Source organism: Kwoniella botswanensis, chromosome 1 (assembly GCF_036426115.1).
Source record: "Kwoniella botswanensis chromosome 1, complete sequence".
NCBI lineage: Eukaryota > Fungi > Basidiomycota > Tremellomycetes > Tremellales > Cryptococcaceae > Kwoniella > Kwoniella botswanensis.
In genome coordinates this window covers 10,564,824-10,581,213 of record NC_088599.1, presented here as the reverse complement: position 1 = coordinate 10,581,213, position 16,390 = coordinate 10,564,824, and the positions used below count along the sequence as shown (strand labels likewise).

The 16,390-nt window shown below is 44.9% G+C and overlaps 3 protein-coding genes across 3 annotated transcripts; 1 reads left to right on the top strand and 2 right to left on the bottom strand.

Moving 5' to 3' along the window:
* Positions 1–166: 166 nt before the first annotated feature.
* Positions 167–4,136, bottom strand: L199_003990 (uncharacterized protein; the record flags this gene model as incomplete). The annotated part of the gene is made up of 13 exons (XM_064889718.1): positions 167–254; positions 331–416; positions 528–648; positions 744–832; positions 910–992; positions 1,049–1,065; positions 1,129–1,203; positions 1,267–1,332; positions 1,401–1,559; positions 1,633–2,480; positions 2,554–3,285; positions 3,384–3,841; positions 3,908–4,136. The coding sequence occupies 13 exons, from the start codon at positions 4,134–4,136 to the stop codon at positions 167–169; spliced, it is 3,051 nt and encodes a 1,016-aa protein (XP_064745790.1).
* Positions 4,137–4,893: 757 nt separating this feature from the next.
* L199_003989 (uncharacterized protein) lies at positions 4,894–7,485 on the bottom strand (the record flags this gene model as incomplete). The annotated part of the gene is made up of 10 exons (XM_064889717.1): positions 4,894–6,196; positions 6,260–6,418; positions 6,482–6,574; positions 6,630–6,690; positions 6,746–6,797; positions 6,862–6,908; positions 6,965–7,125; positions 7,213–7,298; positions 7,374–7,406; positions 7,462–7,485. The coding sequence occupies 10 exons, from the start codon at positions 7,483–7,485 to the stop codon at positions 4,894–4,896; spliced, it is 2,019 nt and encodes a 672-aa protein (XP_064745789.1).
* Positions 7,486–8,000: 515 nt separating this feature from the next.
* Positions 8,001–16,213, top strand: L199_003988 (uncharacterized protein; the record flags this gene model as incomplete). The annotated part of the gene is made up of 11 exons (XM_064889716.1): positions 8,001–9,254; positions 9,316–10,196; positions 10,258–12,472; positions 12,543–12,709; positions 12,765–12,823; positions 12,877–13,333; positions 13,396–15,029; positions 15,093–15,263; positions 15,331–15,838; positions 15,914–16,002; positions 16,083–16,213. 11 exons carry the CDS (start codon positions 8,001–8,003, stop codon positions 16,211–16,213), a joined length of 7,566 nt encoding a protein of 2,521 aa, XP_064745788.1.
* Between the last annotated feature and the right edge of the window lie 177 nt (positions 16,214–16,390).

The window sequence follows — 16,390 nt, the reverse complement described above, 5'->3', positions numbered from 1 at the left end:
GTTTTTAGTTTATATTTGACCAATATCATAGAGCATACAAGTACGACCTGCATGTATATAGATAATTGCATTCGCTATTTGTACCAATCCATTATAAACCTTATATACAAAAGATAGTCCAGGAATCAAGTCAAAAGATGCTGTACAGCCAAATGAACACCCGTCATTATCGCCGTTCTCTGAGTATATACACGACAATGAATACCAAACTTATCGCGAAACCAGCTATGAAAGCGAACAGGACCAATACGTCTCTGTAGATGACCAGGAGAACAAATCAGCTGGTATCCCTAAATTCAAGAGATTATGTTTGAATTTTGAACAACTTACCTATAAAAATTATTCATACCAAACCCGAATAGAGTTTGCATAATTATCGTAGCTCCGATTTCGACTCTTACGCCATTGAGTGAATCCTAAAGTACATTTCATTATCAAAATTAGCCAATAATCCTTGTCCTTATTAACGATCTTCGATATGGGTAATGTCGTCAGATAGGGAGGAGATCGAACAGATTTATACTTACAACTATCTGCAATCCACTTCCTACCTCATTCACACTTAAAGCCTCCAAAGTATATCCCAAAGTTGAGAAATACCTTAACCATCTCAACACAGGTGGGATCTGCGATATATTTACGAAGAATCTGTGGATCACAGGTTCACAGGTAATTACATCAGTCAGCTTGTTCATCCAGGAAAACGATAGTAGTACTCGATTCGGAAGCTGATGTTGACTCACCCTGCATAAGTCATCAAGAACAGATTACACAACGAACTTAGGAGGATGGCCACTCCCCCATTCCTGAATAGGCAGGCTAGAAGGAAGTTCTGATGGAAGATACAGACAATTAGCTATTAAAATCTGACGAGGCTATGTAACATCAGTTACATTTCAGTGGACTTACGAATAGTGTCATTCCCATTGAAAACTCTACGATAATCAAGAGGAATTTAAAGAATCGAGCTGCGTCGTGAGATAGTCCGACCACTATACAAGCAAGGAGATCGGTATACGGCGGGACGGAGAACACTGGGAGTACTTACTGAAGTAAACGATTATGCTGTCGATCGATATTCAAGAGTCAGCCGAATTCGTGACTTGCATGCGTCCGAGATTCACTCACCTAACTAAGATAGTAGGAATCAACCTCAAGGGTATCACGTCAAATATGACTCTGGTCAATAACCATGCTTGAGGTCTACCAATCCATACCTATCAGCTAATTCACTGAAGTTGTTCCAAAGGGTAAGTTTGAACATACGAGTAAAATTCTCCCGCCCTTTCCCTCAGAAACAATCCTCTAACTTCTACGAGATTGTATAGAGCACTATCATCCATGATCAGAGTTGATCGGTTCTCATACCTAGTAAATTGAAGAGCTGGCTACTCGCTCACCTCAGACTGGAGAAAGCAATCAACGACCCGAGGAAGAACAAGCTTCCTATTCTGTTTTGGAAACCCGCGATGGTAATTCCTACTTTATAGTACAACCCTCCAGCGAAAATACCAACAAGGCATGAGAGAAAGATGTGGGCGACCAGGAGTGTTTTGTCTCTGCGATGTCATGCATATGAGGTATCAGCATTTCAAGTGGTCGTTGAGACATTTCAATCAATTTCTCACTCACCTTTTTAGATTTCGCCATTCTCTTCCACTCAGAATCTCCACCTGAGTCAAGAACGTAGTCGCACAATGTGATCTAGGCCACTTCCACCAACTGTCTTTGATCCTACTTTGACTTTCCAAGGTCGCCGTAGGATTATCATCCCTAGAAGACAGCATTACGTTTGATCGAGGGCTCGGTGGATATGTGATTGTTTTCTCGTTCAGGGGGGATTCACTGGCCTGATCTAGATTCGCATTACCATCTTGCTCGATGCTTGTGTAGGAAGTTTCGCCACTGGAATCTCTTTCAATCTCACCATTATGTTGAGGAGGAAGATCATTTTCCGAACTTGCAATTTCCAATAGGTAATCAGCGATATTATAACCCTCAGGACATCTATATCCTTTCTTCTCAAAGTATTCTTTAGGGGCAATACCACCTCTACCGAAATACAGTTGATTTCCTCTACTCAACAAGATCACTTGATCGAAAGCCTGATATAATGCTGAACTAGGTTGATGTATAGATGCGATAATTGTCGTACCACTCTCCGCCAAAGTCTTCAATAGTCTAACGAGTCTTGAGGCAGATACAGAATCTAAACCTGAAGTAGGTTCATCTAATACCAAGATATCAGGCGAAGAGACCAATTCAATGCCTATCGAGACTCTTCTGGCCTCTCCTCCTGATATACCACGATGTTCAGATGATCCAATTCGAGTGTTGGCAATATGATCGAGATGTAATTGAGAAAGAACAGTTTGTGCTCGTTCGATCTTGGCTGACGATGGGATGGACTCAGGTAATCGAAGTTGAGCAGCGAAGATCAGTGTTTCTAGAACGGTAGAAGTAGGCGAGAGGACGTCCGCCTGGACGCAAAAAAATAGATCATCAGCTACGATTACACTCATTGAAGTAGGTAATTTGTCAGCTTAAACTCACCTGATCAACATATCCAACTCTCACTCGGCTTCCTCTTCCATCCTCTTGTGTAAATCCTACACTTCCCTTTACGATTCCCTCTTTCCTCTTCCCCGCTAATATATCTACCAACGTAGATTTGCCAGCCCCACTAGGTCCCAATATACAAGCGAATCCTCCAGGTAGTATACTACCTGACGATCCAGCTAATACACTCTTTCCTTGATTGATGTCTGGATAGCGGGAAGAAGTAGCCTTTTCAACTTCGGTGTTACTATTTGATCTTTTCCCTGAACCTTTCAAGAAGCTATACAGGTTCTCAGACCATCTCGAAGTGTACGAGGGACTCTTAATGTTATATCCAACATTCTTCCACTCTACTCCTACTCCACCTGATTTCCTTATACTTCCATTAGCATTCATATCCCTCCTTGCTTTTCTTCGCATGATGAATCCCCAGATGATGATTCCTATAATCGCTAGGAGGATAGCTCCGACCACCGCTAACCCAGCTATCACCCCTCCGCTGAGACCATCACCTGATGCTGCAGTCGAGGTGATACCAAGCGCTTGGTCAATGACGTATTGTTGGACACATTCACCAAACGAGCATGAAGAGAGTTCAAGTCCGTTGGTACCGAATAAAGCGACGAGGAAGGATTGTTTAAAGTTGCATGTGTTCGAGGCGAGACAGTCTATGGTCAATGGTCCGGCGAGGGTATTAATGGCCCCAGTGAGATTCTGAGAGGGTGACTGTGAGATTGTCAGCATGTTTATCTTATTGTGATCGGGTACGGAGGTGATGATCAAACGCAGAGTGGAGAATGACGTGGATAAGAGATATCACTCACTGTCCCACCACCGCAAAACAAGGTATTCTCTCTACATTTACATTCCATCTCTGGACAAGTCCATGTCGACCCATGCCCACTTCCTCCTTGACCTGCTACGACATTCTGTGCACATCCCGTAGCCTGACAATAGAACTGCTCAACACCTTCATACCATAATTGCATCTGAACCTGTCCATTATCATGCAGCAGACCAGCTTGGGTCAACGTATCTTGCCCTCCAGGTGAAAGAGACGAATTCAGCGAACGGGTGATAGTCGCAGTTGATGAGCCAGGGAATAACGCTTGGAGGGTAGATTGGATGACTGAGCAGGATAATTGGGACGCGGAATAGACGACGGGGATGGTCGAACATGTCAGTGTATTGTTGAGTGCTGAAGTGGAAGAAGATGAGAGCGAGTTGGATGAATTGAGGTATCTGGTGAGTGAAGAAGTACATGATGACGAGGATGTACATACTACATCAAAGATATAGGTCAGTTCACTCCGATACAGAGGTTTACTATATGCCAGTGTCGACTGACCAGAACATCCTGGTCCTGTCCATCCATCATCACACCCACATCCACCCGCAGAGACATTTCCAAAACCCCCTGTACCGCCCGGAGCAGCATTGGCAGGGTTATACAGGTTGCCCCCGCAGACCGGAAGATCACATTGAGACGAAGGGACGTTGAATCCTGGTGGACAGAGACAAGTCGAGTCGAGGGAGCTACCGAAGTTTGAGCATTGTTGTGCTTGAGCTGAAGCCATGAGCAGTAAGTGGGAAAGTAGCAGTGAAACAATCATGATCCACGGTATATCCACTTGAAGTTAGGTATTTGAATGATCAAGTCGAATATATGATCTTGAGCTTAATGAATCGGGATGTGATCTTGGGTGGTCTTTAAGGTAAATCTTCCCTTGACTTACTTCTTCTCTTTTCGGTTCTCACAAGCGCATCCTTTAGAAAAGACAGAAACGATCTAGAAACCCTCTACGGATCTATCGATCTAACAGTCTATGGTGGTCTAACCGGTTGATAAGAGATATGTAGGTCGAATAAGGTGGGACCACTTTTACGGTGAGATTGTTTACGATACCGATTTCACTTCGCACGTCTTTTTAAACATGACCATGGAATCCAGGACAGTAGGTGATCGACGCTTTATAGTCTACCCTGAATCAGTCTAATCAGATCTACTGTGATTTCTAATGGATCTATCTCCTAAACGAGTTTCTAACCGACACTAATCTTTATGACTAATGCCAATAAGCAGTGATAAGGAATAAGGAACGATGAGGTGACATGCATGTATATCGCAGCAGAATTCCTATATGTACAGCTCTACCATCTCAGTACATGTATATATCACAGTGAACCTCCCTTTCCAAACCTTCATCTTGGCCATGTATTGTATACCAAGTCCAATCCCATCGTGTGTGCGAATCTACTATCTACAATCTATCGATTCTCCTTTGCCTTGTCCTGTATATTTATGTACACATATACCTCTTGGTATGTTTTCGTCTAATGCGCGTGGAAACAAGTCGAGCAAGTCCCTTTACTTTTAAAGACATTCTGGGTGAAATCCTCACATCCACAAATCCCACATTGTCCTGCGTTGACCTCACCATGTGAAGCTTGCGGAGAGATGTGCATTGAGGACAACCCATTTGAGACTGTATTGTTATGGTCATGATCATGATAATCCTCGTCGTCCTCTGATCCAGCAAAGGGCGAGAATATCTTGGTACTTGCAGAAGTGGCTGTACCAGATCTCTGTCTACCAAAGATAGGTTGAGGTGGTGTAAGATGAGCCGAGGAGGAAGTAGCACCGATGTTCAGGAGGTTATTTGAAGATGCTGATCTTCTAGATTGTGGCGGTGGCGGGGGAGGTCCCTTTTTGCCAATTGTATTTGATCTTTCCCTTGCTATAGCAACAGGATGAGCTTCAGCAGCCAAAGAAGCGGTTTGATTATGTTCAGCATCTGAAAATCCATATGCATCGGATTCCAATTCCGATTCACTCTCTGTAAAACCCATCACTGGCGAAGGCGGTAAGTTGTTTCGTTTGTTGGAAATAGTGGATGAAGCCGGGGGAGGAGGCATGTTTCTCTGACCTGAAGAGCTATCAGGCGGTAGCATTCGTCTGGTCGGCATTGGGGGAGGTACGGCAGTTTGAGGTGAAGGTGTATAATCTTCGGTGTATGATTTAGGGAATAATCCCGATCTACCATCACATTCGCCAATCCACCAATCATCCGATACCTTGGTCTTCACTTCTATCACCTGCCCAATCGTCAAATCCAGTTCATCCGACGCATTGCCATGATAGTCATATAGCGCTTTGACATAATGAGCGTTGGGATCGGTATACTTCGGCGGAGAAGTTAACGCTCGTCGCATTGCGGGTGGTTGAGGTGCATTGTAGAAAGAACTGGAGGTGGAAAGTTGAGACATCGATCTTGTTGGTGGTTCTTCCCCATAATCTTCGTCTTCTTCCGAATTCAGCGCAGCTCTGGAATCATTGAATTTATCTTTACTGTACGATGATTTCTTCTTGTGCGAGGATGACGCAACAGCTGAAAGACCTGATTTCCGACCAAATGAACCGAATGAGGGCAACATCGATTTCTTCTCCTTGGATTTACCGTTCGAAGAAGCATTACTATGCGATCTGGATCTGTTCGTTGTGACGGCTCCTTCGTCGTCGGACGATTGCGGTAACCCATGTCGAGAGGTATGTGATCGGGTGACTGCTGTCCGTCCGAGCGATCGAGAGGAGGTAGCCGTATTGGACCTGGCACGAGTGTTTATTGATCGACTACCACTATGTATAGCGTCTGATGAGCTGGCTTCGCCATTGTGACTGGATGTGAAAATGAAAGCTTACTTTCCGCCCCAATTATTGTAAAGATCTTTCAATATATCATGGCATTTACTATGATATTCCAATTCAGCTTCTAAAAGATCTTTAAGACCAATAATCTGCTGTTCTTCAGTCTCTTGTATTCCAATCATTCTTTGTTGAGTCTCTTCTTCTATTTCTTCACTAAATACATGAGATCCCTCAGTCAGCTACTTAGCCCTTGTAGTGGTCGGATACGAAGCTCACAATCTAGCCTTGGCAATGTTGACCTCTTCCTCTAGTGCCGCCGAATCTTTCTTGCTATTTTGAGCTTTCGATATCGCCGCGTCTAAGGCGAGCCTGTTAAGGATGATCAGATCAGCTCTGTACCAATAAAAGGGATTTTCGTACTCGCCTTCTAGAATCCAACTTTTTTCTTAGAGCTTTATACTCGTTCACCGCTGCCAATGCAGTTTCTAGAATAGTTCATCAGCTTCAAAAAGTCCCAGCCCATATTAGCTAAAAACGTACCCATTCCAGCGATATAGCCATCGCCCAGCCTAGCACTGAAGTCCTCTTGAGCCTATACAGCAAACCGATGGTCATAAGCTATATTCCCGTTGTAGACCATGAAAGTATAAGCTCACAGCAGCGAGTCTACATCTAGCTCTTCCATACTTCGATAGTCCATCACCTATCATCCAAAGTAAGCTACATTCCTGCAACTTCTAAAGTCACACAATGGCTCACCATATTCTTCACCTATCTCATCTCCATAATCAATCATGACCAGACCCAGAGCCTCGGTGTAAGTTATCTTGTCTTTGCCTGACCCGGGCGGTGGATAGGGGTCAGCAGTGGGTTTGACTTTTGTTAATTGGTTGTAGAACGGTTGCGATGTTGCGTGTAACCTGCGAGTCATAACATTACAGCATCAGTTCTGATCATCTTAAAAATTAATATTATAACAGAGATTGCGTCGCTCAATGAAGACTGACCGCTCAATCCCTATTCTCCTAACGTCAATCTCCTTCTCGAACTCTGTAAATTCAGAAGAGAGGTTGGTCTTCTCTCCTGAAAACACCTGTGTACATCAAGATGTTGGTCAGTGCTACTCCATCCCAACTGCAAGTGATGGAGACACAACATTGTCACATACCTTCTCATTCGTCCATTGCGTTACCTTGCCCAACTACGGAATGAGACTCGAGTCAGCGGCGTGCTGACCAGGGGTAGGGTGGACATACCTGTTTGAGCGCTTTTCGTTGCATTGTTGTCGATATATGTGAATACCTAGCGATAGATTTACTATCACTACTATCTCACTCTGTAAGTGGTCGGAACAGTATACTGTCCGTAATTGAATGAGGTGAGAGGTGTGGATGGATGTTGTCAAAGGAGATCATAGGTGGTGTCATGATTTCATCGTTACATGACAGCTCAAGCTCACAGTACTACTACTCACTGTACGTAACGGGTAACGGGACCGTTCCTTGACGACCGACTATAGCAATATTTCTAATCACCGTTACGGAATATTCCTAATGGAAAGTCTTCCCGTTCCTTATCCCATTAGAACGCGTCAAGGCATCATCATCAAGCAGCTACATCTTCAGCTCATCTTGACGAATTAACGATGAATGTATTGCTATTTTCCTCATTGACACATTGGAGTCATTGCATAGACACCTTCCACACCGCTCAACATGGCTCGTACGATATAGCAAAGTACTGAACAACCCTAGACAAGAAGAGGGGAGGAAGCTACCACGCATCAGGCCGCAACATGTCTTCTTCCCTTCAGATCGACACCTCCAGCCTGGTCGTACCATCCGCTTCGTCCAGTACCAAACCATCCCCTTCAGTCGGACTCACTACTTTCCCAAATCCATTCGAAGATGAACCGGAACAAGGGATCTTACCTACCTTGCTATCCAAAGTCAAGCAGACTTTTACTTCATCCTCGTCCTCAACTAATCCAACGCCTGGAGGAGGAGGAAGTAGCGCCGTTGCGAATAGTAGTAAAGACAAAGGATCACCCGTGGAAAATTCGAGCAAACCAGAAACCGAATTGAGACCTAAACCCTACCAGACTGAGGCTCAGGCTATAGCAGAAGCGGTCAGAAAAGGTGCCCAACAAGCTGCTTTGGCAGCTTCTGCTAGAATACAAGATCAAAATCAGATTAATGTTCCCGTACAAAGTACGAATGGTAGAAGACAGTCATCCGGCCCTTCTACTTCAATTCAACCTTTGTCGAGTACTACCACTGTGACTCCATCAGTGGAGATCTCTCGTCCAGTCAACATTCAAGCTACTTCTCCAAGGAAATTACCTAGCAAAGCCCTTCGACCACCTCTCAGTACGGTGAATTCGGTAGGAAGTGCTACGTCTTCAGTCCAATCTCCGTCTATACTATCTTCCTCGCACTCTCAAGCACCTACAAATCGAAGGATACAAGCTCCCAATGAAAGACAATGGAAACCTTCTCTAGCTGCTCCTGCACAAGTTACCATCTCACCCGTTACCAGTGTGACGACAACCGTACAAGCTTCAGCTTCTGCCTCTGGGTCTGGACCCAGTAGTAAAAGACCACAAACACCTGAAGTGACTACGCCGTTCCCTGCTGGTCCGGGATACAATATCAATCGACATCGTTCATCTCATCATCATAATCCCTCTCATGGTGGCGTGCCCTCCTCGAGATCAATGACGCCACTACATCACCATGTTCATGTTAACTCCTTGTCCAACCCCGTCCAAAGGGTCCGCAGAAGCTCTATAGCTACTCTCCCCGACTCACCAAGTTCACTATCAATATCAACTATGTTAGCTGCCAATGCGGAACTATCAACAAATTTCAATTACGTTCCTGGATTTCCGCTGAATCAGGACGATACGAGATCCATCAGGAGTTTAGGTGGTTTTGTAAAGAAGCACAACTCGGTGTCGAAGATCATAAGGAGGATCAGGGGTGAAGGGCTGAGCAAACATTATTGGATGAGTGATGATGCTTGTAAAGAATGTTATGATTGTAAATCGGTGAGCATTATATCAACCAGCTTTGTCAAAGTATCTGCTAATACGCAGGTGAGATTACTAGGTATTCACAGCATGGCGAAGAAAACACCATTGTCGTATATGCGGTCAAATATTCTGTTCTCGGTGCGCATCCAATATCATCGGAGCCAGAAGGTTCGGTCAAGAAGGTGCAGTCAGAGTGTGCAACCTTTGTCTGAAGATCATGGAAGAATACAGAGACGATGATGAAGACGATAGAAGATCAATCAATTCCGTATCGACTTCTGTTCATCGATTCCCCAGTATATCTGATCGAGCATTCTTGGACGCAGCCATCTCTCCTGAAGTACCTTATGCCAAATCACCTTTTGCCGCCAGTCAGCTATTCACGAGTCATCCCAATGAATCGCTCACTGCTATCGACGAGAGCTCCGTTCCGACCAGATGGGGAGGGGAGAATGATCTGGATAGACCATATACCCCTCTTGAGATTGGTGGGGGATCTCAACTTTCCGATTCGGAAGATGCACATATATGGACAAGTAGTCGACCTCAGACTGCAGCACCGTTCAGAAGACCAATAGAAGATGAACAGGAAAGCAATCATATCCCAGAAGACGGAGTACATAACGAACAAGATGCCTCTCAGCCGCAATCGAGTCCTAGTAGCCCAGAAGCTCTGGCAAGTGGAACTCAAAGTAGAGCGGAACCTGTCAGTAAGAAAGGTAATATGGGTCCACCGGCTTTACCACTTCCACCTCGAGTAGAATTCCCTCGGACCGATACCATGTCGACTGATGGTGGATTGGAGACGAGAGTACCCCTGACTAGAATGGACTCCAACTTGCCCTTGATAGGTCTCAGGACGAGACTCAGCTCTAGAGCAAGTCAAGGTGGACTGACAGCTCTGCTTGATTCTGAAAAGTCAGAAGGTTTATGGAGAGCTAGATCTCATTCATTTGCGTAAGTCAGCTGCGTATTTCGCGTATATGACTCCTATGAAGCTGACACATCTGTTTATTAGACAAAAGCCAGAGCTCCTTTCTGGAGCCAGCTTAAGCCATTTCCACCTCATGCTTCAGCAAGCTATCGCTCGGGCAGACTTACCCCACCCTCAACAATGGCATCGAACGCTTAGCAATTTATTGCTAAAAGTGTCCACCAATCTTCAACCAAATGTCAAAGCAGGTGATGATATCGATGTCCGAGCTTATGTCAAAATCAAGAAAGTCCCGGGAGGAAAGATTAGCGAGTCTGAATATGTGGATGGAATAGTGATCAGCAAGAATGTAGCTCATAAAGCCATGCCTCGTCGATTGGTCAATCCCCGAATCATGGTTGTCACCTTTCCCCTGGACTATCATAGAGTGGAAAACCAGTTCATGTCGTTAGATCCGATTCTGGCTCAAGAGAAGGATTATCTTCGATTATTGACAAAACGTATTATAGATGTCCGACCACATATTGTCCTCGTCCAGCCAACAGCTTCGCGTATTGCATTAGAGTATCTACTAGAAGCCAATATAGCTGTTGCTAGAAGCGTCAAAGTGTCGGCTATACACCAGGTAGCAAGATGCACCCAAGCTGATGTGGTGGCTTCTATGGATCGACTTGCGCTGGAACCTAGATTAGGAAGATGTGCGGAGTTTAGGATTCAGTCGTTCGAACATGAACTCATACCGGGAAGAAGGAAGACCTTGATGCGGTTTGAAGGCGGGCACAGGGAATATGGATGTACTATCATACTACGAGGAGGGGATTTGGAGACTCTAAGAAAGGTCAAAGTGGTCACCGATTTCATGGCTCTAGTGGTCTACCACCTCAAGAACGAGATCATCCTTTACAACGATGAACACAATATATTCCCTCCTCATCCACCATTACCAATAGAATATCAGGAACTGCTAGACGTGCTCAAGGAGGAAGAAACAGTCTCCCATGAAAAGTCGGAATCTAATGCCACTATCATACAAATCACTGATGTTGACCAGGATGGTGAACCGATAACACCGAAACCCGCTGATGACGACGATGATGAAGATGAGAAACAGGTGGAACGTCGTGAAGCGTTACAGACCACTAAACAAATCGCTCAATCCCTTCAACCCTATCTGACAACCGTCCTTTCAGCTTCTGCTGCTATACGATTTCCCCCTCCAGCCACGCTCGCGAAAATGGCAGAGCTCGATCGTGCGCTAGCGAACTTACGACAAAGTATCTATGACGAAGAGGCTGCTCAGATTCTGCAGGAGGAAACAAAGATCGTAGAACCGACAAAACCAACTGGTCCTATCGCTGAATCAGATTCATCGTCAACCTCCCTGTCCACAACAGTGAATGATAATACTGAATCGACCACAACTGAGGTTTCAAGTAGTACAGCTATGAGTGCGATACCCGTCCCAACTGCTCCGATCAAAGAGGCCACTCGCGATCCTTATCGAGTGTTACGAAAACCTGAAGAAGTCGCTCGTGAAAGTGCATTGGCTCAAATCGAACATAACCACTTCGAACAACTCAAGCTATGGCAGTGGTATACCCGTAGATTTACCGATCCACTTCGAGCTGAAGATTATCAGGGAATCGTATATCTCTATTCACTAGGTTGTGAAGGTACGGATAAACCGTGTGTCGAACCTGCTTTACAGACTATCAATTTCTATCAAGCGGGGGATCATACACTTGGACAATTCCTTGAAGAATTGGCTCTCAATGCTGCCCAGAGATGCACCAGCAAAACATGCGAGAGATTATTGCTATTCCATTTCCATCTGTTAGTTCATGGTGAAAGGCGATTACAAATTGCTATGGATCAATTTCCCTGTCCATCGCCAGGACATGAAGATCAGATAATCACGTGGTCGTACTGCCGACTATGCGCTACGCCATCACCCACAACGATACTAAGAGAAGAAACATGGAAAATGTCCTGGGGAGCGTACCTAGAACATTGTTTTTACCCTCCAGAAACCCGAGCTGGATTCACTTGTCCTCACGATGCTTTCAGAGATCAAATTCGATATTTCGCCCATAGGAATCTAGCGATAAGAATCCATAACGAACCTGTAGATATATATGAACCGTTAAGACCATCGATAAGCCTACAGGTCAAAGCTGAAACTAAAGTCATATTGAAAAACCAGGAATATGAAAGTGCCTTACATAAGAATACAGCTTTCTTCGATTCGGTTTTGTTTAGATTAAGAAGCTTTGATACGGATATTTGTCCACCTGAAAAAGTATGTCTACCATCCCTTCCTTCCTAGCCATGACGTAGTACGCGAGGCTGATATGGTATTTCGGACCCAGATCGGATCACTCAAAACAGCTTTGGAAAATATGTTATCTCGAGCTGTGGCGGATAGGGAAGAAATGGTTAATCTCCTTAACAGGACTTACAAGTTGACTCCGATGACGGATGTCTTGGCTTTGAACACTGTCTTGAGAACGCTACAAGATAAGGTCGTACAATGGGAGTGAGTGATATCCAGGTCATGTACGGCCAATGTATTCTCTGACACTCGGAAATAGTTCCGACTTTGCCGAAATCGAGAAATCATTCATGCCATCCGAAAAAGACTTGAGACGAAGTGAGTATCCTTCTCAATATCAACTTTAGCTAGACTGACAATACGTGTTGTAGTGACTGCAACTCATCTCAAACGCCTCTTTGCGAATCAAGATGTCTTCAACTCACTCGATCGGAATGTGGCCAGTCTGACCGTATCTGAAGCGGATGAAAAAGAAGTCAAAGAGGATATCTCTTCTGAATCGACACCGGCACCCAGTGAGCCGGTCACACCGGGCTTGGAATCGACCGATACCGACAATGCCAGTCTGTCGGCCGCGCCATCTGTCCTCGATCTCAATAGTGATACTAACACGCCTGTCGGCGGAGTCATTCGTGAAGAACCTAATCCCCTATCTCATCCGCCTACTCCAAGTAGGGAGAGGGAGTATGATAGTGATTCTACTATATCTGCCATCAGGCGTGATTCGCCTGAAAGAAGTCCGCTGAGGGTGGCCGAATCAAGTGGCCTAGATAGTGATACGCATCAATTCATATCTCGTTTACCTCGTCGATCTAGACCTGCACCAAGGTAAGTTACTTATTTCTCTCGCTCCTTTCCTGAATGAGTTCAACTGATAACACTCTTCGTAGCATCGCCGACCTTGTCCAACGGTTCAACGATGTCACCAAGCTTCAACCTTACGAAGCGGTCGAAGAGCCTGAACGTCCTGGTTCCTCGGCATCGGTCCGTCGCAAAGCTCGTAGAAGCCCTCATCCTGAGGCTTCGGATAGCGATCATAGTCCCAGGACACGACCACGCTTACGAAGAGGAAGAACCGAACAACCTCCTGTCCGATACCGGGAAGTGAACAAACCCAGCGGTCTGCTTTCGGATGGTGATCGAAGTTATGCCACCAATGCCTCTCGTATCCCTTCGACTTACAGTCGAAACAAATCGCTTGCCGGACCATCATCTGAACATCTTCGACCTGGCCTGCGATCAAGAACGCCATCGTATACTGGTAGGCTATCGCCTCGATCACCTCGATCTGCTCGGGTCTCACTCGAAAGACCTCAAAGATCAAGTACCGAACCTGTCTCGTCAGGTCAGCCACAGGGTGCACCGCCTTTAGACACCAAACCTCGTATGACAGGTAAAGGCAAATCTCCTCGACCGCCTGAGCCATCTTCAGGTCGTACATCCCCGGGTCTCGTTCGTACCGCTGCTCGACGTACACTTGCCAGCTCTTCTCGTGTCACCTCCATCGCCAGACATTTCGATCGATTATCCCGTGAAGCTGAACGCGAGCGTCAGAAGCGTATCTCAATGGTTCGAGGTAAACGAGCCAGACCAGTAGGAGTGACCAAAGCGAAAGTACAAGTCTTCGATAATTTACGAGATGCCTTCAGAGACGAGTTCGATACGGACTCTTCCGAAGCGGATAATGAAGAAGATGACATGGGTACGGATGATAGTGCTGAATCAGCTGGGGAAGTGGATGAAGATGGCCAACCTAAACAACGTAGAAGGTCTTCTCCAACTAAATCCAGATCACGGAAAAATTCACCTGTGAAAGCTACAAAACCACTGGAACCTATCCCTGTCCAACCTTCGGCTTCACCGTCTACAGAATCTATCCCCGAACAAGCAGAGACGAAAACAGATGAAATATCTATATCGGCATCGGGAACTTCTCTGGCCACTCAGTCGATCTTGAGTGATACGAGATCTGAAATGTCTTTTACCGATAGATTACAAATTGAATTACCAAGTTTCGAAACTAGTGCTCCCTTACCTAGCCATCCGGTAACCCCACAATTATCGATTGATACCGCGGATGAACTGCCCAAAGGACCTCAACATCCCACGATGTCGCAGATGTCTCAGATGTCGGAAAGTGAATTAAGTTCAGGTGGTGTCGAAAGATCAAGTATACTCAAAACCTTGACTGGACTATGGGCATTTAGGGCTGGTGATTTCACCCCTCTCGAATATCCTTTATCTGCATCCGAACATCTGTTCGCTGACTCAAGAGTCATCATACGAGAAAATGAACCTACGAGTATCATCGCTTTTACCCTCAGCTCGAAGACTTACAGGGATAAGATGAGAGAAGCCAACCAATCTAAGAATGGAAGTGGGAATGGTAGAACGGAAGCTTTCATGCCTGATGAACATCATCATGGGAATGATCGAGCGTCTACGTGGGATATCGTCTCGATGGATGAGGCTATGGATAATGAAAATGATCTGAGGAGAGAAGGTGGAACACACTTGAAATATGGCAAGTCCGCTTTGATGATCTCTTGAGTGAATAGGGTGCTGATGTAGTATTTATCCATACTAGACTTTGAGTCTGGTGCTTCGACGATCTTCTGCAGGATCTTCTTCGCTGAGCAATTCGCTGCACTGCGTTCTGCCTGTCAATGTGAAGATAGTTTCGTGGAGTCACTCGCTAGATGTGTTCAGTTTGACGCATCGGGTGGTAAATCCGGATCAGCCTTCTTGAAAACTAAAGGTGAGCTAATTAATCTCGTGTCTCCTCATAATCCAGAAGTTTAGCTGATGTACTATTATCATATCAGACGACCGATTCATCGCCAAAGAGATATCTCGATTAGAAATGGATGCATTGACTAAATTCGCTCCTGCATATTTCGAGTATACCCGCAAAGCCTTTCAGGGTCAGAGACCAACGGTCTTAGCTAAAATATATGGATTTTTCAAGATTGGTTATCGAAATGCTATCACAGGTCGATATATGCGGATGAACGTTTTGGTCATGGAGAATCTATTCTATGAACGAAGGTTTTCCAAGATATACGATCTGAAAGGAAGTACGAGAAATAGATTGATTCAGCCTACTGGACGGATCAATGAGGTTCTTTTGGATGAAAACCTGATGGAGATCGTATATAAACATCCTTTATATCTCCGTGATCACTCGAAAAGAATACTCAGAACGGCATTATTCAACGATACGCTCTTCCTGTCCAATTTGAACGTTATGGATTATTCACTCGTAGTTGGAGTTGATTCGGAGAACCATGAACTGGTAGTCGGTATCGTAGATTATATAAGGACCTTTACATGGTAAGTTCAGCTGTGATTGTAGATAACCATAGGCCGTAGTAATCTGAAGCTAATCCATCTTGTTTGGCGGTGTAGGGACAAGAAATTGGAATCTTGGGTCAAAGATTCGGCTTTCTTAGGTGGAGCAGGCAAAGGTGAACCGACAATCGTAACTCCCAAGCAATGTAAGTGTTTTGAGCTTTATCTTCGCAGCGATATACAAATGTTGAGAGTCGGAAAAAGCTGATGTGTGATGGGTGAACAGATAAACTTCGTTTCAGAACTGCAATGGAAAGGTTCTATTTCCCTTCTGTTCCTGATAGATGGACGAAGGTGGGATTGGATGAAGTCCCAATTGAAGAGGATGGGCAGTCAATCTCAAATAACAACAGTTGATCAAGATAGGTTCTCGAAATTCCTTGCCACAATCTGTTATCGCAAATCCTCCCAGAAGTTGATAACAGAGTACTCATTCAAACGTTAAATGCAAGTAATGCTTTGTAAGATTAACTCATGTCTATATAGAACCATTTGTACATATATGTATATACATAGAAAATACCCTGTTGTGCC